The 14,026-nt window shown below is 42.0% G+C and overlaps 1 protein-coding gene across 4 annotated transcripts in view; it reads right to left on the reverse strand.

The window, feature by feature from the left end:
- Positions 1-836: 836 nt before the first annotated feature.
- Positions 837-14,026, reverse strand: part of mib2 (MIB E3 ubiquitin protein ligase 2) — a 55,165-nt gene continuing 41,975 nt past the window's right edge. For all 4 annotated transcript variants that reach the window (XM_030055034.1, XM_030055032.1, XM_030055033.1 and 1 more), the window contains 6 exons: positions 10,681-10,807; positions 9,508-9,774; positions 6,269-6,447; positions 5,395-5,588; positions 4,700-4,765; positions 837-3,698 (listed from right to left, as the gene is read on the reverse strand). In XM_030055034.1, coding sequence (XP_029910894.1) covers positions 3,457-3,698; positions 4,700-4,765; positions 5,395-5,588; positions 6,269-6,447; positions 9,508-9,774; positions 10,681-10,807 — 1,075 coding nt within the window. In that variant the 3' untranslated portion in view covers positions 837-3,456. The remainder of the gene's footprint in view (positions 3,699-4,699; positions 4,766-5,394; positions 5,589-6,268; positions 6,448-9,507; positions 9,775-10,680; positions 10,808-14,026) is intronic.

Raw genomic sequence — 14,026 nt, forward strand, 5'->3', positions numbered from 1 at the left:
GATGGAGGGAAAGGCTGATGGAAAGAACACTTCCTTCCACTGATCCTCTTTAGTAAAGCTGGAGAGTCCGGGCAAGGAGGCGCGGGGGGTGAAATGTGCTCTTCACTTTGACAAACAGCAACATTAACATAAAGGCTGCTGCTGGTCTCCAGCCTGCAAGCAGTAGTCACCCAGATATATGGACATATAGATCTATATGCTGATGTTTATCCCTTTGAAACCTGCACAAATTCACTGATTGATTAAAAAAATAATTACCACAAAATCAGCCTAAAAAAGTAAAAATTACAAAACATTGTCATAAAATGCCACCAAATTTCTAAAAAATGAAAACAATTTGCAAGAAAATTAATAATTAAAATGAATGACTCAAAATGAACAATTAATGAAAAAGTAACAAAAAAAAAAACATAAAAATGCCATAAAATTTTGAAAAAAAAATCTTTAAAATTATATTTATAATTAAGAAAAAAGTAAAATAAAGTAACCAAAAAAATGACTGGAATGTTATTTTAAAAATCTTTTTAAAATCATATTCAAAAAATTAAGAAAAAAGTAAAGACAGTAACCAAAAAATGGATACAATATTATTTTAACAAAAATCTTAAAACTTATTATTAGAAGTATTAGTATTAGTAGAAGTATTAGAAAAACAAAAAAAATGACCACAATTATCTATCTATCTATATATATATACACACATATACACACACACACACATATATATATATATACACACACATTATTAGTAAGAGCTGGAACTGCAGGCGAACAAATGAGATGACAATTATTGAGCATAAGAGAACATTTGAGCATGAAAAACACTCGACAGCAAGTCATTAGAAAATGGTTCCATATTTATTGCAAAATATTTTGTACAGAATACAACTGAAAAAAAAAAAAAAACATCAACAGAGGAGAAATGGACAGTAAGGCCAACATCAGAACTCCGAGAGCTGGACTGTACAAACACCAATAGTAACATTTGCTGCTCTGTTGCTTTAATAGTGTTTCTATACATAACCCCCCCACCCCCACCCCCTCTGGCCCCGGCCCTCATTGCAACCTTCCAGGGAAAAAGAAAAAAAAATATTCCCAATTTTTCTAAATGTTATTGCCTTTGCCTGTGAAGCCGCCAACACAGAACACCAACAATCTTTAAAACCTTGTAATTTCTGTCTGAAATTTGTCCTTTGATAGTGTTTCATATATATAGATAGATATATATATCTGTATTTGGAACCAAGTGTAGTGTCAGCTCTCATTCCAGAGAAGAGCAGATTCAGGGCACTACAGCTATAGGACAAAGTTATGAAGCTAATCTTATCACATTGTCGTACAAGCTCCACATCTCAAACCAGGAATGTGCTGCTGTGATGTCTTGGTTGAGCGGACGCCGCTCAGAGACCTTAAACGTCACATCAGCCTGGCTGGCTTGAGCGTACGGTATCTAGAGGAACTAGGGCGCGCACTCCCATGCACCTCCTCATGCGATTTGGCACTGATGTAGTTTCCTCAAAGTAAACCTCGTGGTAAAAACAACATCTCTTTTTCTCCGTCTCCTTCTCTTTAAACATCTTTACAACCTTTGCGCATAAAAAGGCAGAGTGAGACAGGATAAATTTTTCTCCCCACCCCGTGACATTCAAATGTACATTGTAACATTGGCTCTCCCAAAATTTGGGATCTACAGTGGAAAAAAAAAAAACAAAAAAAAAAAAAAAACTTCTGTCTCTGGAAGTTTTTATTATAGAAAAAAATTAAATTAAGATTAAAATAGATAGGATTTTTTTTTTCTTATATGCATAAGCCCTTCAAGAAAACACACCGAAACATTACAAAGGATGAAGATGATTTACAATCCAGAATGGTTGCTGTAACTCCAGACAAGGAAAAGGGGGGCGTCTCCTAAACGGACTTGACTAGGATGGTCGACGGCTAGCTACAGATGCGACACGACAAGTTTTTGCCCTTCTAATTCAACATCTTACAATACATTTGAGGATAAATAACAGAATGCGAGCATCTTCCATTAAACTGATGAGTCCAGTGTCAGTTTTCGCCTCCAGATGAGTTTGAAGGTCGACGGTGCGAGGTTTTCAGCGAAAAAGAGGCAGGTCACCGTCCGACTTTCTGCACAAATTCAACACAACGCTGACTGACCAGGGCTGTCCGGGTCAAGGAACATTTTTACTTTTTTTTTTTTTTTATTTTCAGCTGCAGAAACGGCTTTGAAAGCGCGATGACTCCTTTGAAGAAACATTCATTTCAGAGATGACAATTAGATTTGCGGGCTAAAAGCGCATCGAGTGTTTCTTCTGTTGTCTTGATCTGTTATCGATGACCTTCCCTTTTCAGTGAGCGCACACCAAAAACGGTCTGTTACAGCTCTAAAACGCTGGGTGTGAGGGCTCTTCAATCTTTTGTGGATATCACAAGTGCTTTTAAATGATTTGATACCCTGAGTAGAGGACATAGGCTTGGGGTGAATTTCAGTAGAAACAATTTTTTTTTTTTTTTTTGCCAAGCAAACATCAAATGGAAAAAAAAAAGACATTACTAAGTAATAACACCTTTCACACATAAATAAAAATCTGTACTAATTACCGGTACATTAAAAACCACAAATGTAACCAAAAAGAAACAAAAAACCAAACAAAAAAAGAATAAATCACCCATGACAACACAGTCTTTTTCAGCTTTACAATATGCATATACTCATGCATATATAGTGTGTATTTCCCCTTGCATACAGACGAGTGGTGGGGGACTATATAGAGAGCCTGTAGTTATACCAACACCCTCTCCAGAGACTAACACTGATTACAAAGAGATTGATACAAATGATAGAGCAAATATAATTCACAGCGGGTCGGGGGGTGGGACTGTTTTCTCTGCAGCCTTGTAAACGGGGAGGCAAGACAGGCAGAAAGGATGGGGGAGTGGGGGGGTGGGGGTAACAGACATCCACTTAAAGCAGCAAAGAGAGGGAGGATTGTAAGAAGGGGCGGGGCGTGGAGCGGGGGCAGCCCCCCCCCCCCATTATTAAGCTTCTGTTTCCAAATACTTTCCCCTGGCTCGCCATTTAGAGTTTAGCAAGGCGGCGGTGTCGTGCGCTCATCCGCCATCCGTCCTCGCCGCTTCGCCTCACCTTCTTCCTGTCGGGCTGGAAATGAGACATCAAGAGGAACGTAAACATGATTTTCCCGCCCTGCGCTGCCAGGGAGGGAGACGACTCACACTGGAACGACACTCTCTCTGCGGTGTAACTGTAGCACGGCGTCATGTAGTGAAGCGATCGATAGGTCAGGTGATGTGGGGGGAAAAATAAGCGGGAGGGTGTCGGGGGTCAGTGTCACACGGCGCCCCCCCCCACCCCGCCCCTCCCAGCCTTCTCTCCCTCCAGAGCCCTCCGGGATCCTCTTGGTGGAGCTGTCATCCGAGACGAGGGGCGGCTCACACGAAGAGCTGGATGCGCTCGCGGATGGTCTGCCGGCAGATGGGGCAGGTTTTGAGTGCGGCGCTGCAGTCGATGCAGGAGGCGTGTCCGCACTGGAAGACCAGCTTGATGTGGTTGTCGATGCAGATGGGGCAGGTGATCCGCTCCTCCATCTGACGGTAGCGCGACTGCAGCTGCTCCAGCAGGTTGTGCTGCTCCGAGTTCTCGGTGCCGGGGCTGCAGTCCACCTCCGTTTGGTCTGGGGAGGAGAAATCAGGCGCATGAGAGCAATGAAGCAAAGGAATGAATGAATGAATCCACCTTACACTCCTCCACTTTGTGCTGTTATCTGGCTTTTGGATCTGCCTCCAAACATTTATTAAACTCCTAAAAACTAATCATCTCTGCTCATCAATATTACGTAGAGGTTCTTCTAGGAAAAAAATATCCCTTAGTTCCTTGAATGTAACTCTAACCATTGCCCTCATTAAATGTGCAGATCTCTGAATATGCAAATAGATATTAGGGTCATGCACACAGTAGATTGTGAAAACACCTGTCTAGTGACAAACGTGGCACAGATACAAGTCAGTATAGTCAAAGTCAGACATTTTAGGAGACAGAAACAAAAGAAAAACATATTTTTGACTGGAGGGGGGCTTTCACTTGTTGAGATTGGGGTAGAGTCTTGTACAAATTGTCGCTAGACCAGGCCCCCTTCCTTTCACCATTAGAGGTCAGGCTGCACAAAGATTTGGGTTTGGTCTTTAGTTCCTCTTTAAGGTCAATTTCAACCAGCAGTAACAGCAACAGTCACGTCAAACACTTAATACAAAGTTACAAAGTAACACTAAACCATTGAAACAGTGCATGTAGATCATAAATGCTTATGTTTTTCTCAGTTCAAAAGTTCAGTGAATCTAGAAATAAAAGCTATTAAGCTACTATTAGTTTCATCATGGCTATTCAATGCATTGCAGATATTCTAGTGATTCTTTTGAACCTGTGAGTGAGAGTACACTCAAATAGAACCAAACTGTGGTTATGGGGGGGTCAATAACATCAACAGACCCTTTTTAACAAATAAACAAATAAATAAATACATACATACGTACATAAATAAAGACCCGCCTGTTGCCTTGTCGAGGCCAATTGACCCCAAAAGCCCCTGCTAGACATTTCATCTCCTGAGTGAAGGTATTAACAATCAGAACACCAACAACAATATTACTACTACAACAAATGTTAATAAAGGGTTACCTTGTCTGATCTTCTTGGTAATTGTGACCTGGCATTTGATGCATTTCTTCATTCGATGGGCACACTCTGTCAGGACAAGGATCAAGTCAGTAAACACACACCGGACACACACTTCCTTCCACAGCAGTGCAGCGTGGCAGCACACAGACCAAACACACATCAATAAAAAGCACAGCAGGCTTTCATGTGCCTGTATAAACTTGACAGTCAGGCACCTCCACACATACAGAAAAGGAAAACACTTGCACATTGTGTAACACCCCATGAAGAGATAAAAAAAGGCAACGTTTTTGTCACAGCTTTATTTTCGGAGCAAAGTAAAAACTTAAAGCTGCAGGAAAGGTGTAGAAATTTTTAACTAATTTATTACCTGACTTAGTATTAATGGGGAGCAGTGAGCTAGGTGTACGAGTGTTGATCAACTTTCAGCTTTCAGGGTCTAGTCTTTTCTGTAGCTCCATCTTTATTTTTGGCATGTATTAAAAATGTATTTAAAAAACATCATTGTTCCCCATTTGTTCCAATCCATATGCTGGATGCTACACGGTGTGTATTTTCTTTCTGGATGACACGCAGAAAAAAGGATTTCATCTGCCGACTGTAAACAGTGCAGCCTGTTCTACCCTTGGACAACCTGAATCCCACCCCGGGAAAACAAAGAGCCCTGTGCTCTCAGTTGTCATGTCCCCACCCACCTTCACAGGCCACGCTGTGCTGGCAGGGGCAGAAGAGAACGAGCAAAGCCAGCTCCGAGCAGATGAGGCATTCGCTGGGCCCCGGCGGGGTGGGAAGAACCAGGTTGGTCATGGTGTTCGGCGTTGTGTGCACCCGCCGCAGGCTGGCGCTGCTGAGACCCTGCCCACACGTGATGGCCTGCAGACGCTGCAATCTGAGGGACACCAAACACACATAATGACCCACCAAACAAAGACATGGACAGCATCTACTGAGGATGGGAAAGGTGCTCAGGAGGGGGAACGAAAGATCTAAAACACTATTCTGCCTTTTTAAAGGGATAGCTGACCCATTTCGAAAAATCTGATATGGCTTTCAGGCGCCTGCCAGCTACCATTGTCACTGCTGACAAGAGCGTAGACCAACACAAGTCTACCACTGATTTTTTTTTTTTTTGTTTAAACTGTCAACATTTTTTTTAATGCCATTACAGGCTGTAAAAATTCTGCTACACATCATCAGACTCAAACTTTGAGCGTTAGCCGGGGGAACTCACACATAACTCAAACAAATATCTCAACAACACAGTACAGTCGACATACTGACTCTTTACAATCAAAGAAAACTACAACCAACTTCTCTCCTCTTCCTTGTTTAAGCTATGTATGCCCATGTAGCATCACATCACACTTCTTCCATATGATCTCCTCTACAAAGCTGTGTTTAATTTAAAAAAAAAAAAAAAAAAGATGTGTCTGAAAATATACACAGCTTTAGAACTCTACGTTTTTGGTTTACCACAATAAAATGATTAGCAATAATTTCTGAAGGCATCCCTGAAACTGACGAGAGAAAATACTATCAGTTTGAGATACTGCCTTTGTGACCAAGTACCTGTGCTTCTCGGAGAAGCTCTTGATGAGCTGCAACACGGCGCTGTCCGCCACAAGGTCCAGGGGACTCTTGCCCTTGTGGTTGGCGTAGTTAATGTCAGCCCCTTCCTGCGCTAGAAAACAGGCGATGGCCGAACCGACGCTCAGCTCGGTATTCCCCAGGAGACCTGTGCCACTCAGCTGTAGGTGCAGAGTGATGGAGAGAGAGCATGGGAAAGATGAAGAAAGAGAGATTAAGTCGGAGTTAGAGCAAACAAGATTACTAGGGAGCGTTGTACTACAATCACCTCTGATCCCACTGACGGGAAAACAACATGGCAGTGGTACCTGGAATAACCATTAATTCTGTGACTCGACTATCGTTAAAGCTAAGGACCAATCCTTCCATGGAAATGGTAGTTCAGGATACCTTGTTGGAGTCAAGGACACCGTCGCTGGTAAACAACCAAAAGATAATTGAACTTAACCCTGTGCACTGTGCTTCAGGCTCATGTACAAAACCAAATCTAATCAGCACTGCAGAACTCCCCCAGTAACCCATCTGCAGACACTGGCCAAAACAGACTTTAGCACTTAAGTCTGGCCACGTCCATGGGTGCATGTGCCTGGCTTGGCAGGTGCCCATGCTGTTGAGGGGAGCTGCAGACTTTGCGGTCATGTCGGCTCTAAAGGACGCTCTTCAGCAGTGCCATCACATCGGCACCGACCGCAGAAGAATCACACGTAACAGTAATCAAACTGCTCGTAAAGCAGAGAGTCAAGGCCTGTTCATGAGGAAAATTGAATTTTGTGTTGCCTGGCTCATTGAGAGGCAGGAGTGTATAAGTGTGAATCTGACTTAATTGGCCCCGGGAGAAAGAGATGTTGTGGCATTTTGAATTTTAATCTGTTAATTTCCTCGCTAGGTGTTTTGCTACACTTAAAAGTCATATTTATTCTTCAGCTATTCTAAAATGGTTTGGTGAGCAGTTTTAGCATTCATTAAAATTCATTAAAATAATGAATGCTGCAAGGTAAAACCCCGCTCATTGTCAGTGCCCATTTCTTTACGTGATGAATGCCAACAATGCTGCGTTTTGGTTGGCTGAGGTGCCAATATGTGATCTTTTCCTCCAGAAAATGGGAGGTGCTTTTAACAGAAAAACTAATTTCAAAAAGTCAGCATGTCCCTTTATGGTATCAGTATACAGGGAAGACTGGTAGCTCAACCCTCTTTGGATTAACCCTACATGACTTCTTTCAGAATACTTGACCTAATGTAGGGTGGCCCAATCAAAATCGTCAAGATTACCATGCTGCAAGACATCCTCTGGGGAAAAAATATGTGTGCATTTACACAAAATTGCTACATTTATCACGGACAGGGATCATCTTTTCCAAATCCTTTTCCCTTTCCCCTTCTCCTTCATTTCTTCGTCACACTCTCTTTCCATTCACTATACCATCATCCTCAATCTCTTGCTCGTGCTCCCTCATAAAGCCGCAATATGCGATTAAAGGCGAAAAAAGATCCAGTAATCTTTGGCCGTTAGAATATAAATCCTAATTGTTGAGAAATGATCTTAGAGCTCAGCTAAAATCCAGAAATTCATGCCGGCTGTATAATACTTTTTTAATAGTTTTCTGCAGAGGACGTCATTGCAACTGTAATCTGCGCTTTATCTTTCTTCTCTGCTGCCCCAACTCAACATCTCCTCATTTAACCCCTTTTGAACCCCATCTGTCTTGGACTATCTTCACAGTGAAGACCAGTTCTTTCTCCTCAGATACCCTCTCACTCTGCGTAATCACCTCCAGCTTTATTTACTACTTCCCTTTCACGTTCATCTGATCCTTTCTATGGCAAAGGATCAGGCCACCACCCCTCCTCTCCTCAATTAACCCCCTCACTATACCCAAACGCCTTTATGTTTACTTGAAATACAGCCAACTTCTTTCTCCTCAATTAACCCCCTTCACTATATACACCTGCACGTTCACATGGAATAAGGCCAAGTCCTTTCTCCTCAACTAACCCTGCCACTTTAAAAGACACCTGTATGTTTATTTGAAAAAAAAAAAAGCCAAGTCCTTTCTCCTCAGTTAACCACCTGTTACAATACCCTAACACCTTTACGTCTACATGCCCTGCCCTCTCTTCTGCTTTCCTCCTGCTTCCCCTTTCCCTCCTCATTAATTCTTCCTTTGACCTGTTTTTACCCCAATGTCCAACATTCATTTTATACTTCACCCTGTCTCCAGAATTATTTTGCAATCTTTCTCTTACTATTAATTTAACTGTCCCTATTCAGTCGACACTGACCTCATCCCTCTGACTTAACTCATCAGTTTTTCTTTACACTTCTTTCCCACATTCAGTCTCTCGTGACCCTTAAATTTCAATTTAATCAACTATTTTAGTTGACTTTTTCCAACCATAACAGTTCTGGTTCTTGAGCTAGTTCCACTTGAATTCTTGGAACCGAGGTGCTAACTAGCGAACCGGCCCACATTTGCACCAATTTGGTGTGGAACCACGGTGACAGAGGTGCCACCAGGTCTCTGGCCACTGCCTCATGAAATGTTGTGGCTGAATTCAGCCCATCCACTGGTTTGCTGCTCCAGTATGCCATTTAGGAGTTCATAATACTTGCCCACTGTCTAGTGCCACTTTTCACTGAGTCCTTTTTGGAGTCTATGTACTCCTCCTTCAGTTTTTTTTTTTTTTTTTTTTTTTTTAATTTAATCCTGGGTCCTATCGAAACAACCTTCACCAACCCTTCGATATACAATTAATTTTATAAATACAATTTATTTTCTCTAGTACTCCTTTACATCTTTTCCTGAAATTCAGTAAATGTCAAAATTGAAAGCAGCAGTTTTGCTTCTTTGGCAAGCCACTGCACACTCTTCACCTTCTCCATCATCTCCATCTTTCCCTGTAGAATAATACATGCTCACTCTTGTCATAATAGTTCCCACTAGGGTTGTACTATTTCTTGGTTCCAGCTGGGAACCAACTTTTCAGGTTCCAAATCAATCTATTTTTGAAAGAAAGAAAAAATTAATTTGTGTATCAAGCCCTGTAAATTCAGACTGATACTGAATCATCCAAAAACCTTAGGGATAGTGAAGTTGCTCTTCTAGAGGTATTGCAGGTGCCAATACAGAGAAACAAATATTACAGATATTACTGTTTCTGAGTAACGAGTCACCACCATCCCTCCCTCCCTCCCTCCCTGCCTGGCTCTCCGTGCTCACCCTGCAGTAGAGTGATGAGGGAGAGGAGGAGGATCCCTCGCCCCCTTCCTCGGTGCTGCTGGTTCCCACGGCAGGGCTGAGCATGGTGTTGGCTAGCTGAGGGCGGCTGAGAGCCACGTGCATGGCCGTGTCACCGTCCTCGTCCTCCATGTTGACGTCGGCGCCCTCGGCCACAAGCAGCTGCACCAGGTCGCCGTGGCCCTGCGTCACTGCCAGCTGCAGCGGCGTCTGGTTGCGGTTGTTGCGGATGTTGATGTCACAGCGTCCCTGAGGGAGAGGAGGGCAAAGCGAGAAAACAATAGGAGAAACGACGCTGTTACATGGAGTGTCTGAAACCTCTGGAATCACAGGGATGGGTACAACTCTGTATGTTTTTCTTGTTGTTGTTCTCTAAAACAATGGAGAGTTGGGGAAAGCTGGTGAGAAAGCTGGCTTGGATCCTAAAGTTTGCTTCCTGGTGCAACATGAAGTGCCCAGTTTATTCTAGGAATAGAAAAAAAATCCACATCACTGATCATATGTGTAATTAATTTGTGTATTCTCTTTCAACGATCAAACTTCAATCAACAAGGCTTTAGAATAAAAACTGGAAGACACGCCCTGTTGTCTAAGGCAAATGCAAATGAAGCTGTGCCAATTAGCTTGTTTCATACACAGATCTGTTTGATGGATCATTTGTCATTTGGTAAATTGACCCTCAACTACTAGGCGTAAATTCCTTTCAAAATCAGGGTGGCAGTCAGACAGTGAGGAGACTGGATGCTATTGAAATGACAGGAAATCAGTCTACAGCCAAAGTTAAGATTTCAAGACTTTATTAATGCTATCTGACCAACTTAAAAGCCAAACAAAGCTGGAAAATCCATCCAATTTATAAGTGAAGCGAGATGAAATTAGATTGTAACGAAGCCCCTTAACTACAAAATGGCAATATGAGAAAAAGATCAACTTCAGATGATGAAGTCAGTCGACTGTGTAAGAGAGAATGAGGCATATTGTACCACTACCAATGCTGTTGTGAATTAATCTTCAAGCGGACATGCAGTGGAAGGAAACCGGTCATTGCATGGTGAAATAAAAAAAATCCAAAACCTTTAATGGCTGCCATTTATTACATGCTAATGCCTTTTAACAAGCTGTTGGTGCTCTGATTTCATCCTGTCCTCAGCTCACCTCCTTGATGAGGATCTCGGCGACGTCACGGTGGTTGTTGAGGGCGGCCAAATGCAGCGCAGAGAAGCCGTCCTCCTTCTTAACATCGACTAGCTGCCGCGCCCTGGCCAGGATCTTCTCTGTGGCCCTGCGAGGGGACAAGCAGCACAGAACACAGTGTGATCAACACTAGATAAAGAATAACTATCTATGATCATTAACCGCAGGCTTTTATCTGTGCAACATCTCACCCTGTTGCAGGCTGCTGAATACAGCCTGATATGCAGCATAACCAAATGTGAAGAACACTAAACATATAAATTCTTGTACCTTCTCATGTAAGATTGAGACAGAATCATTTTCTGTGGGCTGATAAGTGACATTTTTAGACAGAAACTGGCAGCAGATCTTCTGTGCTGATATTTGTCTTTAAATGTGATCACTGTCAAAATGTGTGACAAAGCATCCCAGCAAAAATGACACCATCATCATTTTAATAGCTTTTTCAGTGAAAATGCAAATTAGAATGCAAAAATGATCAGTCCTATTAAAATCGTGACTCATACTGCAATCTCTGCAAAATTAATTGCAATATTATTTTTTTTTATCATATCATCGAGCCCTGGTTGACACACCATAATGTAATTTACCCAAATAACAAAGCACACAGTGTAAAATGAGCAAAGCCAGGGAAGGCACATGGAAAGTAGCTAGTAGCTCTGGTGCAAAGCAGTTTTTCCTCCTTATTTGAGATCACATATAGCAACACAGTACGATCCCTGTGCCATTTTTTTCCCTGTGTCATGTTGCACAGAAGCTTTATGTGCTGCTATACAGCTGCTGGAACAAGAGAGAAGACGCCTGGCTACAACATGGCAGGCCAGCGCTGTGCCATTAGCCACCCTCAAGCTTTTACCAACAACTAACCTTGATATTGGCCTAACAGATGTATCGATGTTGGCGTATATACTTATTACTTACTAACATCAGTGCGCTTGTGTCATTTTGGATATTAAAGTTTACTGCTGAACTGTAAAATATCCTGTCTCCATTACATATGTGTTTAAAAGTTTAAAAAAAATGTGTGTTTAAGTATGTATCAGCTGATAAATTGATATCGGAATTTTTTTACTCCCCCTAGTATTGATGTTGCTCTAATGCCAGCCTAACCTACATTAAAGGATTGGCCCTTGATTTTACATCCCCTCACCCCCTTCATGGTGTTATACATTACTGCATTCTCAAACCCTCCACAATCATAAATCACTATAATCCATGCAGCATGGCCACTTTAATGCGGCTCGAGCTCCTCTTCCTACATATGATACTGGGCCAAAAAGGGATACTGCAATTGCTGCACAGGTTATGACACTATTCAGAATAGATCAAGCTCAAAAATTTCAGCCAGCCTCTCTTGCATCTATCTAATTTTGTTATACTACAAGACGTCAGCTCTGATTTGAAGAGAAGATGTCCAGTTGCAGGATGAGGTCATTTCTATGAAATCAGACTAACAGAACTTTTTTTTTTAGGCTGATACTGTGGTACGGGGCTGGGCTGCACAGTCGAGCTGTCCTCTGCGCCGTGACCAGGCCTGCTTTATGATGTGTGAAATTGAGGCCGACAGCCTTAGTGAGCGCCCGGGAAGCTGCATGTCACTGAGGAAGGTTTTGGTGCGAAGTGACCCAAGCCGTTCGATGGCTGTTAGCCAGACTAATGTTGATGTTAGCTCTGCTGTATTTCACCTTTTGGAAAACTGCTGGATGCTTGTGTCCCTTGTGGAGCTGGGTGCCAAACAAGGGATGCATACAATGCTTTGCTGTAGCTTCTCCCTCGACATTCAGTTTTTGTCTTAAGCCATAATCACAACGAAATGAAAAATAACATTCCACCGTTTGCTCATTCATACCAAAACATCACGATTCATGATCTCTGCCACCAGACAGAAAGAGAGAGCACATCAGCACTGGCTCCCTGTGTCTTTTAGGACTGATTTTAAAGTTCTTCTACTTGTGTATAAGGCTCTCAATGGGTTAAGACCGGACTACATTGCTAATTCTTTGCCATTTTATAATCCTTCATGGTCTCTTAGATCAAACTATCATATAAATAAGAAAATCAGCAGTTCAGCCTTTTTTAATTATGCACCAAAATTATGGAATTCCCTCCCTGAGGCAATAAGAGATTCAGACTGTGAACATTTTAAAAGACAACTGAAAACTTATTTATTAAACACTGCTGTTAACCAACGCTTCCTTTGTTTTATTCTTTTATTTTGTTCTTTTACATATTTTATTGTTTTTATGTCCTCCTTTGTTTTACATTTTTGTCTTCCTTTGTTTCTACCTATTTTACTGTTTCTATATCTTAATTTACATCATTTCCAATTTCCAATTCTCTACATTTTATGTATCTTGTATGTAACATGTAATGGCATTTGTTTTGCTGTCTCTACTCTTTGTTTTTCAAATGATCGCCTGGTTTTATTGCGCAGTATTTGCACTTGTTTTAAATTGCCTGTTTTATGCTCTAGTTTTTTCACTTCATTGTAAAGCACTTTGAGCTACACCCCCCATATGAAAGGTGCTATATAAATAAACTATTATTAGTAGTATTATTATTTTCTTCAGCTATCAAACAAATTAAAACACCACTGATAAGACTTAAGTTTGTTATGCACTGTCAATATGAATTATGAACCATCTTTAGTTATTTACACGCCAGTTCTCTTATTTCCTCCATCTAGCTGCTGTTTACCTTGTTTCTCAGTGTAAAAGCTCCTTGTACTGTGGCGCCAAGTGGAGCGATGCAATTATTTCTGCATGCGAGCAACACGGTTCGCTTTCATTTATGACAGCAAACAAATTACAGAGTTCACAGGCTCATTAGCAGCACCTTTCAGATGCATTACTGGGGCACAGGCTGGCGAGAGTATAGGATGCTGTGTTACATGTGTGTTCACATATGATCAGGATGCCCTCTAGGCTGCCTTGTTAAGGATGAATGCTGTTGGGGAGACATGGAGGTCATTAGTACCTGCAATGCAGCTGACTTGGGAGAACACTTGTGTGTGAGTGAGTGTGTGTTTCATGTCTTTTTAATTACAACTGCGTCACCCAAACGCCTCCTCCATAGCCTATATACCCCGCCCTCTTCGGTCTGATGTAGCTCCAGTGATTGGATTAGAACTCTGCTAGTTTTCACTTACCTCTGTCTCCCACTTTGCCTCACGTCCCACAATAATTTCCATAATTGCTACTCCTGCGTGTTCATAAATATTCAAACCTGCGCTGACGTTTCCGAGGCGGCCCTGTGCTAACAAGTCTTCCTACATAACAGCTTCAGGGCATCTGGGGTGAGCTGCTGA

This window comes from Myripristis murdjan, chromosome 7, assembly GCF_902150065.1.
Source record: "Myripristis murdjan chromosome 7, fMyrMur1.1, whole genome shotgun sequence".
Classification (NCBI taxonomy): Eukaryota; Metazoa; Chordata; class Actinopteri; order Holocentriformes; family Holocentridae; genus Myripristis; species Myripristis murdjan.